This window comes from Anthonomus grandis, chromosome 7, assembly GCF_022605725.1.
Source record: "Anthonomus grandis grandis chromosome 7, icAntGran1.3, whole genome shotgun sequence".
Taxonomy (NCBI): Eukaryota; Metazoa; Arthropoda; class Insecta; order Coleoptera; family Curculionidae; genus Anthonomus; species Anthonomus grandis.
In genome coordinates this window covers 450,541-475,152 of record NC_065552.1, presented here as the reverse complement: position 1 = coordinate 475,152, position 24,612 = coordinate 450,541, and the positions used below count along the sequence as shown (strand labels likewise).

The window sequence follows — 24,612 nt, the reverse complement described above, 5'->3', positions numbered from 1 at the left end:
TCCTTTACAAATGATACTGTACTATATTTTACTGGTTCATCATGGGAGTCATTAAGAGACAAAATTGTTATTGGTCTAAGTAAAGTAAAAACATTGCTAAATTCTCGTTAATTATCACTTAATCTTGCTAAAACAGTTTATGTTGCTTTTTCTCTTACTGAATCAAATAGACCTTTATACAACTCAATTACTCTTCAACAAGTCAATACAACAATATATGAGGTGTCACATACTAAATACTTAGGCATAAGTATAGATCAACATCTTAAAAGGTCAGAACATATTCATGATGTAACAAACAAATTAAGAGGTCTAATTCAAAAATTTTACCAGATAAGAAACATATTACCTCTTAAAATTAAAATTCTGATATACAAATCATTAGATTAGATACAGTATCATAACCTGGGGAGGACTTTACAATAATGCTCTCAGTCAGTTAAATGTAATTAAAGATTATTTACAGAAAAGATTATCTATATCCAACAAATCAACTATACAATGAAAGCATTAGCATGTTAGAGGTCTATACTTTTTAAGCAATTATATTTATTGTTTTATAAATAAAAATAAACAGCATGTAGATCAAGCTTATCCTACCAGGAATAATTATAAAAAAATGTTGATTGTCCCTTTTAGAAGGTTTGATGGTAACCAGAGATTTGCATCTGTAGTTGCACCAAAAATATATAATTTGCTACCTAATAGTATATGAGAACTAAAAAATTATTATCATTGTTTCATCTCAATGATCATTGAATATAAATAATCAATATTGTTAGTAAGTTAAGGCTACAGGAATACATTATTTCACTTGTGTTAAACACCTAGGTGCATGAAACAAATTTTTGAAACTCAGATCTAGTGATAGGATTATACACACGTTTGTACTGTACATTTTCTATATGAATAAATAAATTAAAAATAAAAAAAAATAATAATAATAATAATTCACTTACGCTGGCTTTATCATTGGCAAATGTTTGAACACCAGCATACGAAGTAGACGGTTCTCCATTACTTTTTTTATAGTTATTATATGCGGCCTCCTCCTCTGAATCTTCACTGCTGATATCGATCAGCTCGTTATCATCTATGTTCGGTTTAATTGCTGCTTGCCGCTGATACATGTTCATCAATGTGTTGTTCATCGAATTATCGTCCTGTTAATGAATAAATAACTAAATGATATTTCTTGCAAATCTAGGTTATACTCACAATTTTTCCCTCATCGTTATCTCCATCACTTTCATCGCTAACGAGCTCCTCATCGGAGGACTCTTTGTCTTCCAGACCATAATTTTGCAAAACAATGGAATATGCTTTTTTAACTGAAGCCCTGAAGGCGCTTCTCTTTCTCTTGGCATAGTCACGGTACTGTTTTTGGAGCTCATCGGCCATTTGGTGAATGTCCACATAGTTTTTGTGGACGTTCGATTCCAAGTACTAAAAGAGACAAATTAAATGAAATTTTAACTTTTTCTTAAATGACACAAGTGCGATAACCTAAAGCAAATTTGGTTAGAGGTTCACAATGATTAAAGGGTAATCAATTATTTTTTTAAAAATATTGTATACTCATTATTGACTCGGAAGCATCATAATGAAATTAGGTCTTAATTTGTGATTATTGCTGGTCTAACTTATTGTCCTATAAGTAACCAGTAAATGAACGGAAAGACTTTTGATCCACTAACATCCTGTTTTGCTTTTATCATCAAAGGCACTACTGGCCAAACCTTTTATTCAAAGAGAAAAAAATCATTATACACTCTAATGTATCAATGATAACACATACTAATACAATTCCTTTCAGTTGTTTGTGTTTTCTTGGAAAAAAATTGTGAATCTAAACTAAAATAAATATATTTTATGTTATTGAACTTAGTTAATAGCTGAAAAGTTATACTAATAAAGTAATAAATACATTTTCATATATTATTTAATGCCATTAAATATTATAACCACATTCAGGTTTGTCACTTAGGCGTGCTATCTAAGATTTACTTTCGGTTGTTGATGTTAAAAAGTTTCACAAGCTATGAATTGACGACGAATTGAGCCTTCCGCCTCTGGACCTCGTTGTGCAATTCGAGACAATGAGGACTGCTTACAGGCTATACGTCCTCGGCGAACTACGTGCTGGCGAGACCGGTCACGCAAAAATTTGGTCATGGGCCATACAGGAATGTCCTCTCCTGATGGACAGTGACTGCATGGCTCCAGTGACTGTGGACTGCGAGGGATTCGTGACGCACATTGCAGGCAGAGAGGAGTGGCAGCATTCCAACAGACCTGCATTGCTAAATAGGGGGACCATCTGGTACACAGATGGCTCCAGAATGAATAACAGAGCTGGATCAGGGCTTATTGGTGGGATCCCACATAACAGTAGGGCATACTCGCTGGGGAAGCACGCCACTGTCTTCCAGGCCGAAGTATTCGCTGTATTAAAATGCGGACAGAAAATCCTAAGCTGCAGACACCGCAATACAGTCGTATCAATATGCTCGGACAGCAGAGCTGCCATTAAGGCTATTATGGCCGCAAAAGTAAGCTCCAAGCTTGTACTAGAGTGCATAAAAGTCCTGAAAAAACTGGTACACATTGGATGCAGGGTCCAGCTCGTCTGGATACCTGGACACGCAGGCCATGCAGGTAATGAGGAAGTGGACTCTCTTGCCAGAGTGGGATCCGCGAACGTGCCGATGGGGCTGGAACCCATAGTTAGTATCGCCAAATGCGTTGCGGTCGCGTCAATGAAGGGTCAACTGGACCCACCGAAGATGGACTGAGTCCCCTGGTATGAGACAGGCCAAAGCGCACATAGGTGGGCCCTCTGCCTGTCTCACCAAAAATGTACTACGCCTAAAGACGCGAAAGTCGGCTAGTGACAGGTCTTTTAACCGTTCACTGCCTTGGCAGCCCACTGTTTCGTCAAGTCAATTCAATTGGCTACTTTGTTGATAAATAAAGGTGGAGAAGATCAAGGGTACTGTTCTCTCCAAATAAATAAATAAATAAATAGACATCATTGTACAGCCTTCAAGGTGCCATAACCACTTAAACACTATTTTAACTACTTCATTAAAAAGGCCTCGAAGGTAGTGACAGGTCGTTTATCCATTCACTGACACTTAAGAAGCCATCTCCATACTATCGGTATTGTGGATAACCCGGAATGCCGATGGTGCTGTGAGGAGGATAAAACCATTGACCATGTAGTCGGGGAGTGCCCAGCACTCACGCGCGCCAGGTTCAAATACTTGGGTAACACTTTCAGTGTACCGAGCGACTTTAAGTCCTTCAGACCAGAGAGCCTTATAGGTTTCTCTAAGGCCGTTGGGCTCTGGTAACCCCCGGTGGGGCATGACGGGTCCATCAGGAGACCTATATGCACAACTGCCTTGGCAGCCCCCCGTTTTGTTCACAATCACAAGCTATATTTGGCTACTTTGTTGATAAATAAAGGTGGAAAAGATCAGGGGTACTGTTCTCTCCAAATAAATAAATAAATAGACATCATACATTGGACATCATACTACTTCATTAAAAAGGCCTCCAAGGTAGTTTTACTAATTATTAAATACTATTTCACTGTATTCAAATTAATACTGTTAAATCGAATTGAAATAGATTGGAATGCCAGGGGATGAGCTGAATTGTAAAGATTTTGGGGAACTTAACCTTAAAACTTTAAATTAAGGAGGTATAATTAAACCTGACTGAATTAAAAATTGAATTTCTAGCAAACTAAATTTGTAAATAACTTAGAAATTATTAGAATTTGTATGCTGAAATAAGTTTAACAATATATTAGTTTAATAAATGTACCTTTTGTACCCGAGGCACTATTGTAGGATCTGACATGTAGGGCATCTTTCCCAAGTTGGTTTGTGTACTAAAACTTGTTGCTGACTACCTAGTGGATCCTAATTTGTCTGGAAATATGTAATGGAGCCCTTAACTAGGAATTGGAGGGCCCAAGAATCATGCTTAACAGTAAAGAAAGACTCCTAAGGAGTTGAGGGTTCTACAAATTACGCTTCACCACTCACTGCGCGATTTGTAACGGTACTTGGTAATGGTATTACCGAATTAAATGCAATAACGACTAGCGGCTATAAAATAACTTGCAAATGTACAAATTTTCACAAAAATCGGCTATTTTTGTAACAAAAATACCGCGTTACCTTTGGAAAGCTTTACTTTTTTTTTTGACAGGTTTGACTTTGACATTTGACAGTGACAAGTATGACATGACATTTGCTAGGAGCTACCTAAGCACCTTCATGAGACAGTTAATATAAATTATAAAAAAAAAAAGGAAAACCTTACACTAATTTTGCCCTAGAACTAATTAACTTCCTAAGAGTCTTCTTAATTAATAACTTAATAAAAAAAACTTGTTTGGCAACGTCGGCATTCTTGGCATCAGACTATTTACTAATGACATATGACAGTTGACAGCTCACCCTGCTGTCATTTTATACGTGACATATGTCACAATATTTCTAATTTCTAATGTTTGCTGTGTGTTTCCTACAAAGATTAATATAATTGTTAAATATATTTTAATTTTTGCATTAAAAAAAATAATAACCGATGTCTGACCGTTAATTAGCGAAATATTCTCAGGTAAAGGACTTAACGGGGCACTGGTTTAAGTATATGCAACGTTTACGGTTCCGTTATGGAAATAGTTTCTGTGTAGGGTAGGGAGGTAAATAAATTTTATAGTAGATTATAATAAGTGGAACAAAAGTCATTAAAGGTAAGTGGAATTCCTTAATATCTAGTTAATGTAATTTTAAAGTGCCTTAATTAAAAGTTTGTCATTAAAATTCATCCTGGGGGCATAAGATCACAAATACCATTTGGTGTTAACAGTGTATTGATGTACAAGTCTATTTCGATCAGTATTTTTAGTAAGTACACCTTTTGATGTGTTTGATATTGTAAATATCATTATAGATGGTTAAAAAAGTCTGTTGGGACCAAAATATTTCACTCATAAATAATTGTTTGTCAATGCAAAGCAAATATTAGATAAGAATTTTCATTATAACTTTTAAGACACAAAGTAATTTCACTAGTATTAGGAAACCAATTCATTATACATCTTTGAATTTTATCTTCATTCAAGCAAACCATTCCTTGACCCATCATAACAGATATTGTATTGGTCTGAAGGTGCTTAAGATATTCAATGGATCAAAGCATGTATGCAAGTGGGTGTGTGGGAATATTTAAAGATACAATTTTAATTTTTACTGTTTCTTTGATAAGGACTTTCGAGGTGAAACATTGAAGTTGAATCATATAAAATTTCACATTTGTGCTCGATATCTCTATTCCAGGACAAAAAACCCTTTTTCCACTAAACAAACTTGGATCGCATGTTATACACACATATCCATTATTATTGTGCCCACCACTTATAGGATACTCCCACATCACTCGTTTCCTGTTTCTTTTTTGGTCTCAGGAAAGTCGTTAGTTCCTAAAATAAATTCAAATGGATATTGGGAGCGATTTGGCGAGTAGGATGTATTTTACTAACTTAAGTTAACAACTACTTTCCAGTTTTCCAACAACTACTGCAGTAGTAGTAAATAAATAAATAGGTTAATAAATTGCCTCATACTTAATTTATATTAACTCAGTTAATCCTTGTTTTTCTAATACAATCATGTTTTATCTCCTTAAAATTCTATTTTTCTATCGTCTGACGTTAAGAAGGCAGTCGATAATATTAATGAATCGAGCGGCTGCCGTTCTCAATGAATCCGAAATCCGTTGCCAAAATTGAGGCCTAAAAATAGTTTTCATTCGTACTATACAATTACGTATGGACGAGGAATGTCTACACGTTTTTTGGAGGCTTTTTAAATAAAAAAACAAACATTGGCATCATAATATTATATTTCCCAGTTGAGTGGATTCGGCAGGGGGTTGGCCTTTCTTGCATAAAACGCTTAAAATAGAACCGCGGTGGCCGGTCTGACCTTTCGTTTTGTATTTGCCGGAGCATTATCATCACCATCATCATTATCCCGGTTTTTATTTACAGTTTTCCGGGATACGCGGTCTAAATAAAATCGCAGGGGGTCGAGTGGCAGCAATTAAGCGCCAGGGTTAATTTAGTTAACTGGAGTAAATAATGAGTCACGTTAGGATATATAGAACTCGAAAATACCTATATTGAAATTGATTTTTCATTTTAAAAGTTTTTTATTGATGACACGACCAGCGGAACTGGTTTATTTGTCTATGAAATGCATTTTATTTCAGGTAAAAGTGATGCAGCGCCGCATTCATCGGATCGGTGGCCCTTCTAGCAACAATGGATCCTCGGGCTTGCCAACTTCATTGCTAAGGTGAATGTTTAGTCGTTTTTTCCGCTAATATGATCTATCATGATCAATTGGGTTTCAGAGGGGCCAACCGACCATACGATGGTAAAATAGCCGGACTCTACGATTTGGAGGAGACGTTGGGTCGCGGTCATTTCGCCGTCGTTAAATTGGCCCGTCACGTGTTCACCGGGGAAAAAGTCGCCGTGAAAGTGATCGATAAGAGTAAATTGGACGAGGTGTCCAGGGCGCATCTGTTTCAAGAGGTAATAGTCAAAATGACCTTGATTATCAAAAGACAATGTTTCCTTTGACAAAGCAACTGTAACATGTAAGATGTTCTAAATGAAAATGAAGTATCAAAATCTAACTTAAAATTAAATGTACTACGATAAAAACACTATTTCCAGGCGATTCAGACACTATTTAGAAAATGGAATGATGATATAGAAAATAGGTGGAAAATCAAATTCTCATTTATATATCCCTCTCTCACCCTAAAAATTAGAAGAGGATGGGAATAAAATGATGTTTTTCTTATGTAATTTGATAGGTTATAAGTGAAAAACACTATTGGCTTGAAAAATTCAAAGTTACACTCTTAAAAATAGGCGAATAAAAATTCAACATTTGTATAGATTTTACATACAATTTGATTCTGGAAATGGTACAGAATCAATTTGTGTAGAATTTCTCTATGCTATTGTGTTTAAACAACTGTGGTTCTATAATTAACAAATTGTGTATCAATTTGATTTATTTTATTGTATATATAGTACACTATTTGTGTACTTAAATTCGACAATATTTTATATTTATTTAATATAATTGTTCAGTTTTCGTAATCTAGGTGACCCAAATAAGACGCTGGTATACTTACTAATTTATGGTAAAAAAATTCGATATGTATATACCCCCCATACCCGAAAAATGAAAAATTCCAAACTTTGAAGGTCGATATCTCGGCTTCTATGGGAGCTATCGGGAAAATTCCAACGGTTTTGTCTTAGTTTTGTCATTCTGAATCCAACGAGACCATCCGCAAGGTCGTAGCACTTCCAATAGCTGAGATATGGCATTTTTGATGCCCATTTTTGGCCTCAAAAACGGACGTCGAAAACGACTTTTTCAGGATTTTCAAAGTGCTCTCACTCCCTTATTTCTGCTCGGATCCTGTTATAACCCGGTGTTTTCGTAATCTAGGTGACCCAAATAAGACGCTGGTATACTTAGTTTGATTTCGAAAAAAATCAATTTTTGGTGAAAAAATTCGATACGGGGGGGTATACCCGAAAAATGAAAAATTCCAAATTTTGAAGGTCGATATCTCGGCTTCTATTGGAGCTATCGGGAAAATTCCAACGGTTTTGTCTTAATTTCGTCATTCTGAATTCAACGAGACCATCCGCAAGGTCGTAGCTTTTACGATAGCCGAGATATGGCATTTTGGATGCCCATTTTTGGCCTCAAAAACGGACGTCGAAAACGACTTTTTCAGGATTTTCAAAGTGCTCTCACTCCCTTATTTCTGCTCGGATCCTGTTATAACCCGGTGTTTTCGTAATCTAGGTGACCCAAATAAGATGCTGGTATACTTAGTTTGATTTCGAAAAAAATCAATTTTTGGTGAAAAAATTCGATACGGGGGGGTATACCCGAAAAATGAAAAATTCCAAATTTTGAAGGTCGATATCTCGGCTTCTATTGGAGCTATCGGGAAAATTCCAACGGTTTTGTCTTAATTTCGTCATTCTGAATCCAACGAGACCATCCGCAAGGTCGTAGCACTTCCAATAGCTGAGATATGGCATTTTGGATGCCCATTTTTGGCCTCAAAAACGGACGTCGAAAACGACTTTTTCAGGATTTTCAAAGTGCTCTCATTCCCTTATTTCTGCTCGGATCCTGTTATAACCCGGTGTTTTCGTAATCTAGGTGACCCAAATAAAACGGTGGTATACTTAGTTTGATTTCGAAAAAAATCAATTTTTGGTGAAAAAATTCGATACGGGGGGGTATACCCGAAAAATGAAAAATTCCAAACTTTGAAGGTCGATATCTCGGCTTCTATGGGAGCTATCGGGAAAATTCCAACGGTTTTGTCTTAGTTTTGTCATTCTGAATCCAACGAGACCATCCGCAAGGTCGTAGCACTTCCAATAGCTGAGATATGGCATTTTTGATGCCCATTTTTGGCCTCAAAAACGGACGTCGAAAACGACTTTTTCAGGATTTTCAAAGTGCTCTCACTCCCTTATTTCTGCTCGGATCCTGTTATAACCCGGTGTTTTCGTAATCTAGGTGACCCAAATAAGACGCTAGTATACTTAGTTTGATTTCGAAAAAAATCAATTTTTGGTGAAAAAATTCGATACGGGGAGGTATACCCGAAAAATGAAAAATTCCAAACTTTGAAGGTCGATATCTCGGCTTCTATTGGAGCTATCGGGAAAATTCCAACGGTTTTGTCTTAATTTCGTCATTCTGAATTCAACGAGACCATCCGCAAGGTCGTAGCTTTTACGATAGCCGAGATATGGCATTTTGGATGCCCATTTTTGGCCTCAAAAACGGACGTCGAAAACGACTTTTTCAGGATTTTCAAAGTGCTCTCACTCCCTTATTTCTGCTCGGATCCTGTTATAACCCGGTGTTTTCGTAATCTAGGTGACCCAAATAAGACGCTAGTATACTTAGTTTGATTTCGAAAAAAATCAATTTTTGGTGAAAAAATTCGATACGGGGGGGTATACCCGAAAAATGAAAAATTCCAAACTTTGAAGGTCGATATCTCGGCTTCTATTGGACCTATCGGGAAAATTCCAACGGTTTTGTCTTAGTTTCGTCGTTCTAAATCCAACGAGACTATCCGCAAGGTCGTAGCACCTCCAATAGCTGAGATATGGCATTTTTGATGCCCATTTTTGGCCTCAAAAACGGACGTCGAAAACGACTTTTTCAGGATTTTCAAAGTGCTCTCACTCCCTTATTTCTGCTCGGATCCTGTTATAACCCGGTGTTTTCGTAATCTAGGTGACCCAAATAAGACGCTAGTATACTTAGTTTGATTTCGAAAAAAATCAATTTTTGGTGAAAAAATTCGATAGGGGGGGGTATACCCGAAAAATGAAAAATTCCAAACTTTGAAGGTCGATATCTCGGCTTCTATTGGACCTATCGGGAAAATTCCAACGGTTTTGTCTTAGTTTCGTCGTTCTAAATCCAACGAGACTATCCGCAAGGTCGTAGCACCTCCAATAGCTGAGATATGGCATTTTTGATGCCCATTTTCGGCCTCAAAAACGGACGTCGAAAACGACTTTTTCAGGATTTTCAAAGTGCTCTCATTCCCTTAGTTCTGCTCGGATCCTGTTATAACCCGGTGTTTTCGTAATCTAGGTGACCCAAATAAGACGCTGGTATACTTAGTTTGTTTTCGAAAAAAATCAATTTTTGGTGAAAAAATTCGATACGGGGGGGTATACCCGAAAAATGAAAAATTCCAAACTTTGAAGGTCGATATCTCGGCTTCTATGGGAGCTATCGGGAAAATTCCAACGGTTTTGTCTTAGTTTCGTAGCTCTTGCGATACGATTTTTTACCAAACTGCATTGGATTAAAAAAAAATGTGGAATATTTATACACATTATCTTAATAATTAATATCCACTTATCGTGTATTAATTTAATATGCAATAAATAAAACATATACAAAATGCCTAAGAATTTTTATACAGGACTGTGAGATATTATCTAACAATTGTGTATTAAAATTAAACATTTTTTTTACACAACAAAATGTGAAAAAATCCATTAGGATTTTTCTGTGTGTACTACTTAAAAATTGTAGTAGATGCTGTATTTTATTCACATCTAAATAAGTTTTTACTATAAAAGAACAGAACACACTTAAAGCAAACAGAATACACTTATAAGTTTAGGATAGTTTAAGTTTATATGTATTATAATTTTATCCATACTGGTTTGAAATAATTATTTCTTAAATTTGAAATGAAAATATGCAAAAAATGTCTACTTGCGACTAATTGAGTCTGTTGAAATAAAGTTTTTAAAGTTTATCATAAATTCTTTCATAAGTTTTTGTGTTAAATGTTCAGAATTGCAAACCTACAAATGTTGATAGAAACGATTAATTTTTCTCGTTGTATTAGGTAAGATGTATGAAACTGGTACAACATCCCAACGTGGTACGGCTGTACGAGGTGATCGACACCGCCACTAAATTGTATCTCATCCTGGAGCTGGGAGACGGCGGGGATTTGTACGATTACATTATCAGACACGAGCAGGGATTGCCCGAAGAGAAAGCCAAAGATTACTTTAGGTACATTAACGTGGCGATTTAGGGCGATCTTTTTGTATTAATTTTTAATTTTGCAGACAAATAGTGCGGGCGATATCGTACTGCCATCAGCTCCATGTGGTCCATAGGGACCTGAAGCCGGAAAACGTGGTGTTTTTTAAGAAGCTCGGCGTAGTGAAATTGACCGATTTCGGTTTTAGTAATAAATTTTACCCGGGACAGAAATTGGAGACTTCTTGCGGCAGTTTGGCTTATTCGGCGCCGGAAATTTTGTTGGGGGATTCGTACGATGCTCCCGCAGTCGGTAAGTCATCATTGATTATATATATTGAATAACAATAGTATATTGAGCGGGTTAGTTTTTATTTAGGGCATTTTTACATGTAATTGAGCGAATAATGGTATAATTAACCAATAGTTAGGTAATAGGGTCTCGAAAAATATTAAACCATTGTAAGGACTGTGAATCGTTTAAAAAATTAGAATAATTAAAATTTTTGTCAGAACGGCAAGAAATAAATGTTGGCTTCTGTTTTCTGGTTTTTATATTGAGACATACACAGCTAACCTATGATCAGAAAAATCGTTAGCTGATTGTGTCAACACCCGTCAAAACAAGCTGCTCATCAGATACAAAAATTGGGTCAATCAATTTGGGAAGCTGTGTGTATTATATATAGTAAGCACCGATGTTTATTGTGTCGGTTTAATTTCATTGCCGGTAAAATGAGCTTCATCGCCAAATAAAATGTATTTATGTAGGCCTAGATTTTGTTCCATTCACAAAATTGAACCCTTAAGCTATAATAACCCTCTTGAAGATGTTGAACTGGTTGAATATGGAAAGGCTTAAAACTGTTTTTCTTAAGGCGAGGCAAAAATCGGCCTAAGTCGAGGCGATTAATTGTTTGAATATATTGTATCGATTTTACTTTAATTTGGCAAATTTCTATCTATTTTAATACCTCAATTTAATGATTTATCTTTACATTAAAAATTGACAAATATTTTAGTTGAGCAATCCCAAATGTTTATTTTAAAATTTCCTTATAATAACAATGATAATAAAAATTATTTTACTGTCCTCAAATAAATGTAAATTCTTGTAAAAGGATTTTGATATTTTCATATAAAGAAAACAAAATGGCCATTTTAAAGAAATTTACTCACTTTAAGTATTCTTTTTTTTTGTGTATCGGGTCAACGCGAGGAACGAAAATTATCATATTTTCATTTTAGATGTGTGGTCTCTGGGAGTGATCTTATACATGTTAGTATGCGGACAAGCGCCATTCCAAGAAGCCAACGATTCCGAAACTTTGACCATGATCATGGACTGTAAATACAACGTTCCTGCACACGTATCACAAGAATGCCGAGAGTAAGTAATACACAATTGTTTGCATTATACGGGCTATCCAGTTTAAAATGGAAACCGCTAAAGATGCCTCAAATGCCTATAAGTTAATTGTGTCATCCACTTCCTTTAACTCGGAATAGCAACGGATTTACGTACAAAGCAAAAAAACTGCGTTTTACAAAATCCTCCTTTAACTAGTTTGTAGTAACTTAATTTGTTTATTATAAAAGATACAGTAAGGAAATTTTCAGGGGGGGAGTGGTAAGAAATTGACGAAAATTTCAAAATAAAAGAGTCTTGTTTTTTTTTTTATGAGCACCATATTGAATTTATACATTTGCATGTTTCCCTTAAGAAATGGTCTTCAACTTTTTTAAAATTATTTTCGACTATACAACCAACAAGTTAATTTTTAGGATTAAAGTAGATTAGATTACAATACTCAACCGTTATCTCGCAGGCAGAACATACGTCGTCTCATTACTTCACTTGATATTTTGATCATTTCTGGTGTAATTAATGTTAAGAGCTTCTATAATTTCGGATTTGTATGACCTACAGTATAGGAATTTTTTGAGAAAACCCTATGTAAAAAAATCGAGCGGTGTTAAGTCAGAAGTTCTCGCAGCCCATCCTACAGGTAGCCTATCCACTTTCTGGGGAGATCCTGATCTAAAAATTCTGTAATAATGCGTCTATTCCTGTTGTTTTGGAAATACATGTTTTGCAGGGTATAGCTACTGGAAGTGCTTTCGCTACGTTATCTGAATCAGAATCTATGTTCTGATTAAGGAAAATGACACCTCATTGGATGATTATCAACAATATCTATTAAAACTTAATTATTAAATAGTCCACAATTAGTATGAAGCATAAAAGACTCAACTGCCTGGAATTATGAAATTATTTTAGTGTTTCAAATTCAAAAGAGTATATTCAAGACTCCTAATGTCATAAATGGATAGATGAATTATATACTATCTGTAGACAAAAATCTATAGTTTAACTGCCTGGAATTAAAAAAAAAAATAATCAAGTGTCTAGAATTCAAAAAATTTAACTGCTTAGAATTTAAAAAATACAGAAACTGAATGCATAGCATTAAAAAAATTCATAGATTAACCCCAAGCACACCAAAAAATTTCTAAATTTTAACAAATCCATAAATTTACTGTGTAGAATTAAAAAAAAATCCATGAATTAACTGCATGGATTTCAAAAAATCAATGCAAGGGCAGTTAATCTCTGGATTTTCAATAAATTAACTGCCTAGAATCTAAAAATCCATGGAAGATCTGCCTGAAATTAAAAAAAAATTGTGAATTAACTGACTATATTTTTCTTAATCCGTAGGAGCACACGAAAGGGTCGATAGCCATAAAACTGTCGTAAACCATTGGCATCCCACTTTTCAAGTACATTAAGACCTGAATGTTTTCATTTGTTGGGTTTAATTAATAGTGCAAGAAATAGGCCAATTTTAGCCATAAATTCTTTGAATTACTTAAGTACCTAATGAACAAGTTCTTTTTAACCCTTATAAGTAGATATTGTCTAGGTAGGTAAATATAGAGGTATAAGTATTAGGTACCTAAATTGTGCAATCTTAAATGCAAACAGGTAGTTATATTTTATGGTATATAATGTAGATATATCCTAAAAACTTAATTTATTTTTCAGTATTGTTGCGCATTTGTTGTAAGAATGTCAAAGTTTAGCCCCGTAGTGTGTAAAGGTGTTTTAGATTTTAAAGCAAGAACTATAGTACTAAACGTACATGATGCACTTGTGCATCAAATGCCTCTAAGTACTGTTAGAAATCTAGTTTCTACATGTGCCAATATGACAGGCATAAGTAAAGGAACAATTTTACAGACTTCTTAGTGACAGAACAAGTGAAAACCGTGAGAACTTGCCTAAGAAGAGTGTAAAGAAAACTGCCGGTAGGAAGCCGATAGCAGTTGATGAGACAGCAAAGCAGATCATCAGGAGGACAGTACATTCATTTTATTTTAAGAATGAAATCCCAACTATCGACAAAATTTTGACACTTATAAAAAAAGACGAAAATGTACCAGAAATGGGAATGAACTCGAAACCATTGTTCCGAATTTTACGACCTATTGTATTTGAAACCATACAGGACTTGTCCACTTAAAATTGGTAAAAACAGCCTGGTTTATCATTTTGTTACATGTAGAAAAATGGAAGACTCACCCTATATTTATGCTACTTTTGCATAAATAATGAGGCACTGTGCTCTCACCAAAAAGGAAATAGAGTATAGAATCTAAAAATTCCATAGAAGAGCTGCCTAAAATTTAGAAAATCCATAGATTAACTGCATGAAATTAAAAAAAAAATTATGGATTACCTGTATGGAATTCAAAAAATCTCTATGTTAACTGCCTGGAATTTAAAAATTTATGGATTAACTGCTTGGACTTCTATAAATCTCTACATTAACTGTCTAAAATTAAAAAAATCCATGGCTAAACTGCTCGAAATTTAAAAAACTCATAGATATACGGCCTAAAATTTAGCAAATTCATGGTTTAACTGCCTCGAATTTTAAGGCTCAACTTTAATGTTAATATCACCCATACTGGAATTGACGGAGGGTGTGTCATCATTGGAACGACTTTTGAAATACTTTCTACATTATTCTCTGTATAGTTAAATCTACAATAATTTAGTCAAATCCTTGCAGTAGGCACATCAATTTCTCTAAGGCAACCATTTCTAATTCCGAGGAACATAAAATTTTTTTCCATTAGTTGTGCCGCTGCTTTTCAACTTTTATGAAAGTATTCTACAATTTTCTTTACTTATTGTTGCAGTGGGATAATTAATTTTAAAGAATCTTGTACCACCAAATTCAAAGTAGAGTAAGGGCGACAAATATGGAATAGGTCAGTAATATGGAATAGTTGTAAACCAGAAAAAGTAGCAAGCGCCCTCTATTACTTGCACGTTGAAAGTGTCCAAGTGCATTTATCTAAGGTTTTTTTCGATCAGTCCGTCTCTAGTTTGTTTTGTTGGCTCACCATGGACAGTCGTTTTTTTGCGGCATCATAAAAGTTTGGCAGATCTTGCTGTTTCCGTGTGTTAGCGATAAAATACTTATTTTTTATTTAAACTGTTGTGCATTTGTGACAGTTCAACCATCATAGTTTACAATAGTTTTTAGGTAAGTTTGTTTTTTAACTTAGAAATATTTTTTTAGAACATTATAAGATTAGGTTATGAGGGTCACTAATATGGAATTTTTTGAGCCACAAATATGGAATAGTATTCCATATTTGTATCCCATTAAGAATATTAAAATAGTGATATTTTGTTGCTATAAAAGCATTTCTAAATTTGCTTTTATACTAAATAATATCTCAATAACAATTATTGTAACTAAAAAAGCATAAAAGTAATAAACAGAAAAGAGGCCATTGTAAACCTAATAAAACTTGTGCTTGTACTCTGCGTTAGAAGCCTCAATTTTTATATGATGAAATAGAACTATGTGATTTTTTTTTATTTCAGTATTACGTCAAAAGTTAGTCGAAAAACAAAATGTTACGAAAAAAATGATATGATACAAGCAATTGGTGCTGTTAAGGAACAGAAAATGGGGTACCTGCAGGCAGTCAAAACTTACAATGTTCCCAAAACAACCCTTTTTAGACATCACTGTCAGAAAAACGAAGATCTAGATATCTCTGCTGAAACAAAACTAGGTCAACCAACAGTGCTTACAAAAGAACTAGAAGATAAACTTATAAGGTACTTACTTCATATGGAAAGTAAGTATTTTGATTTAACCAGAAACGACATAAGGTATATGGCATATCAGCTTGCTGTTAAAAATAATCTGCCAAATCCTTTTGGAAAAGAAACAGCTGGAAAAGGCTGGCTTAGGCTTTTTATGAGACGGCACTCAGATACATTGTCATTTAGAAGACCTACAGGCACATCTTTTGCTAGAGCCAAGGGCTTTTCCAAAGAAAACGTTCAGTCATTTTTTACTATCTTAACCAATGAATATGAAAAACAAAACTATTCAGCAGACCGCGTTTTCAACGTTGACGAGAGTGGTCTTTCTATAGTGCCTTCAAAGATACCAGAAGTAATTGCACATAAAGGTAAACGACAAATTGGTAGCATGACTTCCGCAGAACGAGGCTCACTAATTACAGTAGTATTTTGTATGAGTGCAGGGGGCAATTTTGTTCCACCTTTAGTTATATTCCCCAGAAAAAAATAAGCCCGCAGCTTACAAAGGGGGCTCCACCTGGGACAAAGTTCGGATGTCATCCATCAGGGTGGATACAAAATAACATTGTTACAAAATGGTTTGAATACTTTGTAGCGACAGTAAAGCCTATACCTGAATCTCTAGTTATGCTCGTATTAGACGGTCATAACTCGGATACTCGCAATATTGATGTCATTAATATGGCCAGAAAAAATAATGTTACGATTGTGTGCTTACCACCACATTTAACACATAAACTTCAGCTCCTTGACAAATCTTTTATGGGACCATTCAAAGCTCATTACAGTGAGGAGATAAGAACGTGGTTACGACAAAATGCCAGACCAGTAACTGCATTTGATGTGATGGAAATTTTCAGCAAGGCTTATTCAAGAGTTCAGCGTGGTGAGATTGCTGTTAATGGTTTTAAAACCACCGGAATTTTTCCCCTTAAGCCAAATTTAATGTCTTTCGTGAATCTGACTTTCTTGCCTCCGAAACTATCAAAAAAGATGAAGTTGATGCTGTTGTCCCTCTTCCAGTACCTCAAGATACTGAAAATCCGACGCCACCAACAAATATTGTAACTCCTGAGATGGTCTCGCCTGTCCCAATCATTTGTAAAAAAACCAGCAACCAAGGACGAAAAGCAGGGAAAGCTGCCGTAATAACTGCGTCACCTTACAAAACAGAATTGGAATCATCCGCAAAAGCATCTGTTTCAACTACATCAAAACTTCATGTTAAAAAACAAATTGGGCAGAGTAAAACAAGCTGACTGATTCCGATACTCCCAGCACGTCAACAGCCATCTCATCAAGAAGTCAAGCTAAGCGTAAGACAAAAAATTTGGGATACAGTTCAGAAAAATCAAGTAGCTGTTCTGAAGAAGACTTTGTGGCAGATGATGACTCAGATGATTCATTATGTACTGGCGAAAATGGTGAAAAAGTTCCAGATGTTTTTGATTATCCAGAGTGCTTGTTTTGTGGTGGAAAGTAAGAAATCCTAGAAACAGTGGATACAGTGCAAATCCTGCAACTCATGGTGTCATTTGCAATGTACCTCATATGTATCATACATTTATTGCGATTTCTGCCAATAGATTTAGTATGTAGTTTAGTTTTCCAAGTATTCCATATTTGTGACCCTATTTTTAAAAAAGGGAAATATTAATATTTTAGTTTTTTTATTACGATTTTTGAAACGTTTTTATTTTTTACAAATACAAGTTATAATATAACATGTTTTTTAATTACTTTTAATATTTTTGTGTTAAAAAAATAAAAAAGTTCTTATAATTTTGCAGTTTTAAAAAAAGTATTCCATATTTGTCGCCCTTACTCTATGTGCTAAAAACGTTAAATAATTCCAACCGGTTAGCCTTACTGCTGCAGTAATATTATAAGGATTCTGTGATACCATAGTATGTCATTTTTCAGCAACTTCTCAGTCATCAATCTCAACCCAATTCTTCATTACATTTAAGTTCATTGTAGTATGTCTTTGCGAAAAATTAAAACAAAATTCAATTTCCAACTACAAATCAGCGGTAATTGCCAAGTAACTTGTGTAGATATTGAAGTTCAGGTGTCTGTAGTAAAAGTGATCCTTTTTGAATGAATCCTCATCTTTGCCGAAACCTTTGCATATACCTGGGGGAAAAAATTTCTACTATATGTAGTTCGATTGGGCAAATGATTGAAATTCATAATCCTTTACCATAGCAAACTGTTGAATGTTGAAGTCTAGGACAATCGTACTAAAGCAAGCATTTGATTGTGCAACTTTTTCCTTACTTACTCAACCCTGCATTTTTAATGGTGGTAACTTCAATTAATGTTCCCTTGTACACTAATATCCCATTGAAATGTTACTTATTTCTTTTAGTTTGATTTCTCGAATGTTGGTCCGTAACCCGGAAAAACGTGCCCCACTGAAAGAAATCTCGACCCACGAATGGCTAAAGTCCGATCACGAGGACGTCAGCGCGACGGATAACCTCACCCTGCCCTTAGTTTCTAGGGAACAATTATCGGAAGAGGATCATAACTTTATCGTGCAAAAAATCGTGAATGGCAACATCGCGACCAAAGAAGAGATACAAGAGTAAGAGGGAAAGGAACAATTGAATCTGAAAAAAAAATTTCTCTTGATGTGTGTGTTTTTAGTTGTTTGGACCGTAACGAATACAACCACATAACGGCCACCTATTATCTGCTCGCCGAGCGGAAATTACGCTCGAAACGGGCGGATGTCGCATTAAAAAAGAGACCCGAGAACTTGGCGGTGTCGAAGAACTCGTTGGGGCCGCCCAAGAGGGAAAATGGCGCGGGACAAACGACCAACTCTACGTTGTTGAGTGTACCGAGGACCCCTGGAGATTTGCCACAAGTAAGTCTCTTTAATCTATGAGTTCATACAGGCAAATTAGGGGTATGTTGTTGATGAGAATGATTTCTTGTTAAAATTTCATCCCTTTTTTATTATAAAATTTAAAGTCACTTCTAACAAACAGTTTGATCATCTTAAAGTCGAAAATGACTTCTATAATTTTAAAACAGCTGATCTTAGAATACTATACACTAGTTTCCTGGAAATAAGTTTGGATATGCTCTATTCTGTGGGGAATGTCAATACAGATTTTTTATCATAAAATTTATTCTTATCTAAATAAATATGTTCCTAAGACCTCGAAAAAAAAACTCATATATTTGCCATTCTTTACTCTGCAAATAATAAGACTAATTAAACAAAAACATAGTGAACATAGTGAACAAATATAAACGTTCTGCCAATCAATAGGACTTGAGTAACTTTCGTAACTTACGCACTAAAGACTATAGACTGTAATTTAGCTACTAGTGCCATTTTTCTAGATTTAAGAAGAGCATCTGAAACCATCAATAGAAAGAGATAATAACAAAATTAAAAAGTATAGGTTTGGAGAGGGTTGTTTTAAAATGGTTTATTATGTGTTTAAAAGATAGAAAACAGGTATAAAAAATTAATGATCTTTTATAAGAACCGTTAATAAATAAATATGGCGTTCCACAGGGTAGTGTAAACGGACCATTCCTATTTGTAATATACAGAGTAATTCAAAATTGAGTGCAAAGATTTCTAGGGCGTATTTACCAGCCAAAAATAAGATTTTTTTTCATATAAACGTATGTCCTAACTTGCTACGTTTTCTAGATACAGAATTAGTTGGCATCGACTTACTTTTACTAAAACTCGTGGATCTTGAGAACTGTTAAAGATTAAATTATGAAACAATTTGCGTTAGATTTAAAAAAATTTGCATACAAATCATATTTAAGGTTTAACAAAAAAAGGTTTTTGAGAGGGGCTATGCATATTTCCACACGGAAAATTTAAATTCTATTTTGCAGAGATCCAGAAAGTGCAGCATCGTCCAAGAGGACGAAGAGGAGGAGGACATGTCCTCGTGCTCCGGCAGGGAGGAATTGGGTCCGCCACTGAACCGAAGGGGCTCGCGATCGGAGGGCAGACTCAGTTTGGCCCTGCAAGAGCGACTGGCGGAGAACGAGAGACGGAAACCCGCGGAAAGAGTAAGTGAGAAATTAATATAAAAAACGTGTTTTGATCGCAAATAACTCGAAAATTATTACATTTTTTAAATTCCAATAGAAATAGTCCATCTTTTCTCAAAGAGACCGGCTTACATTAATTATACTCTATTTCAAAAGTGTGTAGAGCAATAAAACCTCATTAGGTATGCAAAAGTGGTACCTGGTGATCCACCAATATTTTATGCCACTACCTTAGTTGGGTATTAGTTTCAATGTAAAATTCTTTCTTTTCGTTGATTGCAGGTAGTGCCACCCAGTTTTGGGTCAATTTATGAGTTTTGCCCATTGTTACCCACTGATAAACATTGAAAACGGTTCGCCAAAGGCGTGCAACTGGGACTTGTTTTTTACCTTATAATTAATGTACTTAAATGCTATTTTATTTTAGAAAGTTACTTTTGTTTAAATGGAATAATATATTTTTTTCACAAATTTATTGAACATAATATGTAAAGTAAAACAGTTGAAAATGTCACTTTTGGATCTGGCACTTTTTGAACAGTGTATAACAATTTTAAATTATAATAGATTGTAGTCTTCTTGTCATCTGACGAACTGTCATCACCTCTTGACATTATAATTAAAGGATCGACTGTCTGATCGATGAGGTTGTCAAGATCCCACATTTTGTCCTCTTGCTTAATTACATGCTGGACTGCTTTTCGCCAATTCTCTGGTGTCGCTTCCGTAATGGCTTGATCAAACAGTAGCTTAACATCTTTCATTTTAAAAGTCGTGTTTTGTCTTGCTACAAATCCTTTTACCTGCGCCCATATCAGTTCTATAGGATTTAGTTCGCAATGATATGGCGGTAAGCGCAGTACAGTTATATTATATTTTTCGGCTATATCTTCCACGGCGTATTTCATGAAACGAGTTTTGTGTAAGTTTGCTATTGCCAGCAGTTCTTTTTTTATCAAATTTGCTTCAAACGCAATACCTTTGATAATTTCTTGCTTTCTCCAACTTGAAGTTGGCGTCTTCTCTATTCGCCGTGAATGATAGCTTGCGTTATCCATAACCACCACCGAATTAGCCGGAAGAAATTTTATCATTTCACCAAAATAGTCCTCGAAAACGTCTGAGTTCATGTCTTCATGGTAATCTCCTGTGCGAGTCGACTCAAAGGTTAGCAGACCTTCTTTTAAAAATCCCTCTTCGCTTCCAATATGTGTGATTATAACTCTTTTTCCTTTTCCCGAAGGTACTTTAATACCCGTAGACAGGCCTTCTATGAAAGCTTGGCGAGCATTGGTTATATTTTTGTCTTGCCACATTTTTTGGACTATATAACCTTCGTTAATCCACGTCTCATCAAGATAAAAAACTTTCTTTTGCTCCCTGCGGTACTGCTTGATACTTCTCAAGTATTGTCGTCTCCAACAAACAATTTCGTCGCTCTCCAGTAAAAGTGCTTTGCGGTTATGCTTTTCCCAGGCAAAATCCATATTTTTTAAAATTATCAACGGAATACTGTCATCTCGGCCAAGCTCCATTAAAATTTTGTCTAGGGTGGGTATTTCCTTTTTAAAATAAAAAGAGTGAACTTTTCTTCGAATTATACATTTAGCATTTTCATCAAGGACTTTTGTAGGTCGTCCTGGCTTTTGCTTGGAAGATTCCACTTGACCTGCTACTTTTCTTTCCCGCAACAATTTGAAAATGGTGGACTTTCCAATTCCACTCATTCGAGAACATTTTTCAACAATTTCTTGCACAGTAAAACTAGGGTAATCGTGTTTTATGCAATGATGTACATTTAAAATAATAACTTTTTCACTCAGCGATAGTGAAGAATTTTTAGTACATCTTTTCGTTGGACTGAATACCTCCATTTTTTAAATATTGGGATAATAATATTGTGATTACACTACAGCGTAGCAGTGACTACTAACGTTTAAAATATGATTTAAAAGTATTTATAGTCTGTATATATTACCTGACCCCATTTTTGCATGTTACAAAGCGTTAAAAGATAGGTACCTATACAAAAGGATTAAAAGTATTTATTTAGTATTTAATCTCTTTCAAAATAAAGGCATTTAATCCGTGAAAATTAAATTCATAAATATTATAAGTACCTGCGCCTATGAACTACCACGAAATGTAGCCAAACAGAACGGAATTCCCCAGTTTATTGCTCTATACACTTCTGAAATAGAGTATAAATGGTAATGAAATAAACTCTAAGTCACATATCTCAAATTTATTAGATTAAAGGATTACACGTGTTTCGCACATAATAGGCATCAAATCAAATCCAAAGCAGAGAACAACTACATGATACAAATCAAGGGAAAAAAAATAAAAAAATTCGGTTTTACCAATTTTAACTTAATTTCTACCCTTGACATGTATAATGTAGTATTGTTCTCTGTTTCTTTTTTTAAATGATTTCTTGTTAAAATTTCATCCCTTTTTTATTATAAAATTTAAAATCACTTCTAACAAACAGTTTGACAATCATCTTAAAGTCGAAAATGACTTCTATAATTTTAAAACAGCTGATCTTAGAATACTATACACTAGTTTCCTGGAAATAAGTTTGGATATGCTCTATTCTGTGGGGAATGTCAATACAGCTTTTTTATCATAAAATTTATTCTTATCTAAATAAATATGTTCCTAAGACCTCAAAAAAAAAATTTCATATACTTGCCATTCTTTACTCTGCAAATAATAAGACTAATTAAACAAAAACATAGTGAACATAGTGAACAAATATAAACGTTCTGCCAATCAATAGGACTTGAGTAGTTCGTTCTTTTTATTAGTGAGTACACAAGTGGATCAGTATGGACGAAACACTTTTGACTTCAATTGAATAATTTTAAGACCTGTGACTTATTTCATTACATCTTTTGCCTAGAATCCCAGTTCGGTTGGTATTTATATGAATTTATTTCTCATCTAGATACCGGAAACCGTTCACGATCTACCGCCCACCCCAAAATCGACCGTACGCAAAGAATGGCAATCGCAAAAAAGTTCGAGCGTATGCGAACCGGCCAAAGAATCGGAAATAATCCCGACGACGATCATAACCGACTCGTCGACCATCACGATTCCGATAATCACGACCAGTTTACCGGTGGATTGTTCGAACATGCCGAAATACAAGACGATGCCGTCGCCGACAACCACCACCACCACCACCAGCACCGGCGCCACCAACCAGTTACAACTGAACGAGATTTTCGAGGAGGGAACCGACACGACCACGTCATTGCCGGACTCGGTCCGACACTCGCAGCAGGGCGGTCCGCGGTTCGTTAAACGGACGCCGTACGAGCAGCGACGCAGCAAATACCACAAGGCGAGGACCGCGTCCTGCAGTTCTTCAGATGCGAGCGACGACGACAGCGAGAAGAGGAAGAAGCGGGCGCACAAGTTGAACCCCGCGCCCTCGAAACCGTTCCAGGGCAGGAGGGATAGCTACGACGACAGTAGCGACTCGCAGGTGAGTGACTTGGATAGGAAACCAACCCCCCTCCCCCCCCCCGTAAGAGCCAATAGAACACTGAATGTCGATTAACTGTCGCGCCCTGTCTGCGTTTCGAGGAGTTGAAAAAGTTGTTTTTATAATTAAATTATCTTTTACATTGCTTGTAGATGCTTGTTGAGCCTGAAGTATTTTTACCGGATCTTTTTTATAAATAATGTCACTCAACTCTGCTATAATATTCTTCTTTACTCTTTCTAAAGCGTCAATATTTTAAAATGCCAAACTCTTAAAACGTGGGTCTAAGTATGTGTGTACCAATGAATTACTATATTCCACATTTCCCACTCTATTACGAAGGCCGCTTTGCAATTTTTTAATTATTGTCTTGGCAGATGTGCTCATGTCAATTTTTAGAAGCTCACTGCATACATCTAAAAGAAGCTAGTAGATATTTTTGTCCACGAATAACACGAGTAGCATCCTCAAAGGGCTCCAAAATAACTTTCAGTTCCTTTAGAAGAGCCCATTTATCAAATAAGGAAGATTAATATCGAGTATAGCTATTGTAATCCGTACATCTTCTTCTAACTCAATAAATTGCTCGACCATGTAGTAGGTGGAGTTCCACCTCGCAACCACATTCTGTAGAAGTTTCTTAGGGGTTTTTAAACCAATATTCTCCTGAAACTTCATTAATAAAACTATAGTTTTCACTCTAGATTGCCTGCTACTTCGGTGAGTGAATCGCGAACTAGGAGATTAAGAGTATGGGCGTTGCATCCGAAAAACTTCCATCCCAGCCCATTTGTAATGGCACTTTTCACATTGGCCGCATTATCAGATATTGCTAAAATATTGTTTTTTCCATACCCCATTCCTCTGCCATGGTTCTTAGTTCCGCATTTTGATTGGCACTTGTATGAAACTGATCAAATACGGCGCATTCCAGAAGAATGGTTTGAATATAAAATTTTTTATCTATGAAGTGTATTGTGATTCCCATAAAGTTTTCATTGTTTGCGGAAGTCCAACAATCCGTTGTCAAACAAACTGCCATTACATCTTTGACCAGCTCTTTACGTTAAACTAAACATTGTTCGTAAATACTTGAAATTATTGTTGCAGAAATTACCTGTCTACTGGGAAACTCGTAAGATGGATTTAGGGCTCTTGTATATTGCCGAAACCCTTCATCCTCAACTACGCTATATGGCTGAAACTCTTTATAAAATTGTTTTAATAACAAATCGTCAATTTTTGTCTTTGAGTCTGTATTCAATCTT

The 24,612-nt window shown here is 35.4% G+C and overlaps 2 protein-coding genes across 2 annotated transcripts in view; one reads left to right on the top strand and one right to left on the bottom strand.

Annotated features, from left to right (window-relative positions):
• Positions 1-4,223, bottom strand: part of LOC126738264 (nuclear valosin-containing protein-like) — a 32,280-nt gene extending 28,057 nt beyond the window's left edge. The window contains exons 1-3 of the mRNA XM_050443507.1: positions 3,835-4,223; positions 1,219-1,446; positions 960-1,163 (exon numbers count right to left, since the gene is read on the bottom strand). Coding sequence (XP_050299464.1) covers positions 960-1,163; positions 1,219-1,446; positions 3,835-3,879 — 477 coding nt within the window. The 5' untranslated portion in view covers positions 3,880-4,223. The remainder of the gene's footprint in view (positions 1-959; positions 1,164-1,218; positions 1,447-3,834) is intronic.
• A 280-nt stretch (positions 4,224-4,503) lies between these two features.
• LOC126738263 (SNF-related serine/threonine-protein kinase) overlaps positions 4,504-24,612 on the top strand; it is a 34,349-nt gene continuing 14,240 nt past the window's right edge. Inside the window, exons 1-10 of the mRNA XM_050443506.1 lie at positions 4,504-4,774; positions 6,295-6,380; positions 6,439-6,622; positions 10,528-10,700; positions 10,757-10,983; positions 11,919-12,060; positions 18,179-18,397; positions 18,460-18,682; positions 19,684-19,863; positions 22,799-23,344. Coding sequence (XP_050299463.1) covers positions 6,304-6,380; positions 6,439-6,622; positions 10,528-10,700; positions 10,757-10,983; positions 11,919-12,060; positions 18,179-18,397; positions 18,460-18,682; positions 19,684-19,863; positions 22,799-23,344 — 1,971 coding nt within the window. The 5' untranslated portion in view covers positions 4,504-4,774; positions 6,295-6,303. The remainder of the gene's footprint in view (positions 4,775-6,294; positions 6,381-6,438; positions 6,623-10,527; positions 10,701-10,756; positions 10,984-11,918; positions 12,061-18,178; positions 18,398-18,459; positions 18,683-19,683; positions 19,864-22,798; positions 23,345-24,612) is intronic.